General features: G+C 44.0%; 1 protein-coding gene across 2 annotated transcripts in view; it reads left to right on the forward strand.

Annotated features, from left to right (window-relative positions):
• The window catches only part of UBXN7 (UBX domain protein 7), a 47949-nt gene that overhangs the window by 26195 nt on the left and 15754 nt on the right, over positions 1–6000 (forward strand). For both annotated transcript variants that reach the window (XM_015416064.1, XM_015416065.1), the window contains one exon: positions 5346–5458. In XM_015416064.1, coding sequence (XP_015271550.1) covers positions 5346–5458 — 113 coding nt within the window. The remainder of the gene's footprint in view (positions 1–5345; positions 5459–6000) is intronic.

The raw sequence follows: 6000 nt of genomic DNA on the forward strand, positions 1-6000 counted from the left end.
CTTGGCTTCCTAGTTCCCAAATGAGACGGCGGTTTGTGGGCCATCATGGATCTTCGAGATCTCAATTGTTTTGTTCGCTGCAAGAAATTTTGAATGGTGACTTTACAGTCCATTCTCCCTCTCTTCTCCCCAAGTCCAGGTGACTGGCGTCAATTGATCTTCAAGACGCCCATTTTCACATTACCATCCACCCTCAACATCGAAAATTCCTACACTTCACTGTTGGAGGCAATTATTACCAATACTGTGTCCTTCCGTTCGGTCTCTCTACGGCCCCCAGAGTCTTTACCAAAATGATGGCAGTTGTTGCTGCTGAGCTGCACCATTGGGGGATCGTCCTTTACCACAATATTGACGACTGGCTTCTTGTGGCTCCTACGGAGACTCAACTTCACTACGACGTTCACTCCACTCTTGCCCTTCTCCACACCTTAGGTCTGTGCGTCATTCTATTGAAGTCTGCACTCCAACCTGTTCAAGTTCTCCAATTCTTAGGAGCCCACCTCGATACCACCACCAAGACTGCCTTCCTGCCGGACTCCAGGGCTTTGGACATAATCACTCTGGTGTCCACATTCACCAGATGTCCCCAGCAATCAGCTCGGTCAGTCATGAGGCTCCTGGGCTACTTCGCATCCACTGTCTTTGTTGTTTGAAATGCCAGGCTCAGAATGCACCCCCTTCAGCTCTGGTTCCTTCACGTTTTCGATCCTGTATCGAGTCCTTGGCACACGAAGCTCTCGATCCCGGCGCACCTACTGACCTCCCTGTCATAGTGGTCTCTTCCGCAATATCTCCTTGCTGGCATGCTTTTTTGACATCCGTCTCCAGAGATTTCTTTGTCCACAGATGCATCCCTTTGGGGTTGGGGAGCCCAATGTGGGACGCTGTCTGCCAGGGGGATCTGGTCTCCTCAAGAGAGCGCTCTTCACATCAACTTCCTGGAGCTTTGAACAGTACATTTCGCCTTAAGGTCCTTCCTCCCGATCATACAAGGCAAGGTTGTCCGTGTTGCCTCGGACAACGGCTGTTTTTTACATCAACAAACAAGGTGGCACCGCTTCTCTTCGCCTTTGTACAGCAGCAATCTGCCTTTAGAACTGATGTCTTCATCATTCCGTCATGCTGTCCGCTATACACATCCCTGGCGTTCAGAATGTAGACGTTGATCTTTTGAGCCACTCAGTCCCACAAGACAACCAATGGTCCCTCCATCTCTGGAATCTACAACCAGTCTTCCTCGAGTTCAGTCGCCTGACTGTCGACGGTTTTGCCACCTTGGAGAATGCCCACTGTCAGCTCTTCTTCATCCAAGGTCCGCCGTCCGCCCAGTCTCTGGGAGGTGCGTTCCTTCACAGATGGATGGGGACCCTATTTTATCCCCCCCCCCATTTCCTCTTATCTCCATGGTGCTTCAAAATATTGTGGCTGATGCCACCTCCTGTATCCTCATCACCGCTTGGTGGCCACGCCAAGTGTGGTTCCCGCACCTCCTCCATCTCTCCAATGGACGGTTCCGTCATCTCCCTCATGTGCCAGATCTTCTGTCCAGGGATCGAGGCCATATCCTTCACCACAACCCGACCTCCTTCAGGCTGACGGCGTGGAAGATCCTACAGTAGACTTCCCACCTGAGGTGTCAAATGTATTGCTTAACACAAGGAAACCAACTACCCGCAATACCTATCATTTGAAGTGGAGGAGGTTCCAGTCTCACTCCTTGCAACGCTCCTTCGATCCGACCCACGCTTCTCTACGGGAGATTTTCTCCTACATCGTGTCCTTGAAGGAATCCAGCCTTGCATACTCTTCTCTAAGAGTACACCTGGCTGCCATCTCGACATATCACCCCCTAATACAGGGCTCTACTGTCTTTTCACACCGCCTGACAAAGTCTTTCCTTAAGGGGCTCCGTCTGCCTGCCTCGGAAGCTGCTTGTGCCTTCCTGGAGTTTGTCTCTAGTTTTGACGCAACTCATAGCTAAGCCGTTTGAACCGATGGCTTCGGCGGATTTTCGACTCCTCTTATGGAAGACGGTGTTTTTAATTGCTATTACTACGGCTTGCCGGGTAGGGGAACTTTCTGCCTTGCATGCAGATCCCCCATATACAATTTTCCACAAGGAAAACGTTCTCCAGCCAGATTCTTCCTTTCTACCTAAAGTCGTTTCTGCCTTTCATCTATCTCAGTCTTCTGTTTTACCTACTTTTTTTCCGAACCCAGCTGATGCACCTCAGAGAGCCTTGCACTGCCTCGATGTTCGGAGGGCACTCTCCTTTTATCTCCATTGAACAAAGCCTTTTTGAAAGTCTCCAAGGGTTTTTGTTGCCTATGTTTCCCCGTCCAAGGGTGAGCCGATCTCCTCTCAAAGATTGTCAAAATGGGTTACCTCCACCATAGCCCTTTGCTATGAGTTGGCAAACCAACCTGTACCTGCCTGTATCACTGCTCACTCCACAAGAGCAGTTTCAACTTCTACGGCCTTCCTAGCTGGTGTCCCGTTGGAAGACGTCTGTGCTGCAGCTACGTGGTCCTCAACATCGACCTTCGTGTCCCACTATGCACTTGATGTTCGAGCTCGACGAGATGCTGCATTTGGCCAGGCGGTGCTCCGATCGCTCTTCACCTCATGCTTCTGCTTCTCCAGGTAGGACCTATAAATTGAAATCATACTGCTATGTCCTAACCTGTTTATTGTCTCTTCCAGCTGCCAGCTCCCTCCTCCACCCGGTTCAGCTCTTGTAATCATCCATGTGTGGGACTGCACAGAGACCATGACAAAGATAAACAGGTTGCTTACCTGTAACTGATTATCTTCGAGTGGTTATCTGTGCAGTACCACAATCCACCCAGCCTTCCCCACTGCTGGCATCTCCTGTTGACTTACCTTGAGTTGATGGGACTTACCTGTAGCGGTCAAAGGAACTGAGTGGGAGGTGGCTCTCCCACTCCAGGCATGCGCAGTGCGTGCCTGCTCCCCAGGGCGGGAAGAGAGCCCACCAAAAAGACTCCTGAGGCAAGCTCTGGAATGTTCTCCGGTGAAGGTCATGTGCAGGCATCCAACCCATGTGTGATACTGCACAGATGGCCACTCGAAGATCATCAGTTACAGGTAAGCAACCTGTTTTTTCTCCAGTATTCAAATGAAGCTTAATGAAGGACCTTGCATGATAATTTGAAGGAGGTCTCATAGCTACAAATCTACTTGAAGATTTCCATCTGTATTTGGACTGTCAGCTTCTGTTAAATCTTGTTTAGCAGTACCTTGAGTGATGTTACATTTCCCCATGTAATAATGAAATTTGTTTTGCTGGAAATGTGGCTAAATTGAAATAAAAGTTTGGTCTTAGAACAATGTACCATTGTTCACTCTAAGCTTGTACAAACACAAACACTTTTTTTGCTCTTTTTTGAGCAATTTAATCATGATAAATCTAACCATTGCAGTGATGTTAGGCCTAGCACAGAGGTAAAAATAGGTTTGTTAAAAAAAAAAAGGTTTAAAAACTGCGAAAACTATATCGTTTTTTAGATAACGTAGCTCACAGATCATCTCCATAAAGTGTTTTGTGATGAAATCTTCACCTCATATATTACATAAGACCAAATTGCAACATTCAAAGGCATTTTCGTAGTGTCATCCTAATGTTAGCATTAACAGTCACAAAATAATTTCACCAAAAGGTCTGAACGACAAACATAAATTGATTCCTTTGCCCTGTAAGTTTCTTTATGTAGAAAATGTGTATGTTGCCTTTCAAGAAAACTGCTGTAAGTGGCTTACAAAATAAAAACAATACAATAAAGTCATCAAAACAACCAACATAAAGTTACCAATGTAAAAGCAATATTAACACTGTCCTATGCAGGGTTAATACCCTTCTTAGTCCATTGATGTCAATGAATTTAGAGCAGTGTGATTCTGTTTAGGATGGCACTGTAAATAGCCTTAAGTGATATCCATAGAATAGGTTAGAAGTGAATCATAGCAACAGTATTCTTTTTTTCCACCTTAATGATCCAGGAGGTCAGCTGTGTTTCAGAGGAGCTCTGTCAGTTACGGCAACTTTCTCTTCTGTACCTGGGTAAATTAAAACAGTTGTAGGCTACAGTCCAAAGGCAGGTAGGCACATGTGTTTATTTATTTAATCAGAAGCTGCTCCCACAGAACTTTCAGACTGCCCTTTCAGCTCCTCCAGAGTTCAAAGAGTGGTTTGGTGTTATGGCAAGGGAACAAATAGGGTAAGATCTGCGGAGGAATTTTCTGTGCAAAACTTGATAACCAAGAGTTTGGTATAGTTCAGTACTCCTAGTAGCAAGTTGCAACCCATGGGTCAAGCATATCCTAGGGCTTATGCACTGTTCCCAGGCAGCATGTTCATGGCAAAGTTTGCAGGCACATTTGTGCCATCAGACAGCAAGCCATGTTTTTGGTATCCTGATTTGAAGGAAAAGCAGAATCCATAGTTGGCTACTGTAGATGTAAGAATGAACTGGTTTGCTACAGAGGAAATCATTTATCTCTCTGTGAGCAAAGTGGAGCATGAATGACTATGAATGCTTCTTCAAGGCTCAGCTCATTCATGTAGCAGCCACCCATATTTTGCTGTTATGTCTAAATCGTGCCAATAATACTTGAACAGTTGTATTAAAAAGCAGAGCTGATTGATCAGAGCACTGGCTTTTCCTTATGCTGTGCTACACATAGACTACTTGACACTTCATTCAGAAAGCAGTAATAATAATTGTTTAGTATTTCATACTTTCAATGTTGATTACATCATCTGCATTATCTTGTTGCCATCCATAGAGCAATAGGTCTATGAGGTAGGCCAGAATTATCCCCATAATCAGTGTTTGTGTGTGAGTGTATTCTGTATCGAGGAAATACATTTTCCTTAAATTGGAAATTCTTTGTAAACTGAAATGTTATTTATTAAAAACAAGCATGCTGCTCTCATATTAAGGTTATGGGAAATCTAAACATATACTTGGCTAGTAGGCCAAGAACCATGTTTCTGTAATAAATTCTGAAAAATGTGCAGCAGAGCTCTCTTTATTGAGGAATTCCTTTAAATACATTACTGACTGCCACTAAGTAGAAAGATACTTTAAGTAAAATATGCAGTGCTGAGATGGCCTTATCCCATTATTTTGCCTGCATATTACTGACTTTAAGACAAAGCTTTGTTTTCCTTCTCTTTCTCCCCTCTCTTAAGTTTATATGTTTGAAAAAGGGGAGACTTGAGCCTGTTTAACAAGTAAAAGTTTTGTTTAACTAGCATTGACAACTGGTGTTTTAAATGTTTTGTCTAACTTGCTTTTTTCCTTCTGGGGCTCTACAGTTCGGCAGGAGCAGGAGTTGAGGAATGGAGGAGCAATAGACAAGAAACTCACAACCCTCGCAGACCTCTTCAGGCCTCCCATCGATCTGATGCATAAAGGAAGCTTTGAAACAGTAGGTTGCTAGCCTTTAGTATAGTTATTTGTATGGTGGCTGCAGCATAGGGTGTATAGGTCTTTGTAAATTGACTTGTGATAACTTAGGATGTTGTTAAAGAGTTTGTTTCTGCATGGTGACAGCTAGTTGCATTATATTTCCTTTGAAACAGAGGACTAATCCTCTTTAGCAGTTAGAAGTCAATTTTGAGGAAGTACAATTCTGTTAGTGCTCCTCTGCCCATCTTTTTTCTTTTAATTCACCTAGCCATTAAGATGTGTCAGCGAAAGATATATGCTAGGGCAGTGATGACGAACCTTTTAGAGACTGAGTGCCCAAATTGCAACCCAAAACCCACTTATTTATCACAAAGTGCCAACATGGCAATTTAACCTGAATACTGAGGTTTTAGTTTAGAAAAAACAACTCATACATTAACATCTTTTGTCTTAAAAGAGAAACACAATAACAGAGCTTTCAATGATACAAACAACTTTTTATTGAAAGGTAAAAGTTTGCATTTGGCATGCTTTTGAACAATTAATGTGATTTTTGCTGTT

Source organism: Gekko japonicus, unplaced genomic scaffold (assembly GCF_001447785.1).
Source record: "Gekko japonicus isolate JY-2015 unplaced genomic scaffold, Gekko_japonicus_V1.1 scaffold300, whole genome shotgun sequence".
Lineage (NCBI taxonomy): Eukaryota > Metazoa > Chordata > Lepidosauria > Squamata > Gekkonidae > Gekko > Gekko japonicus.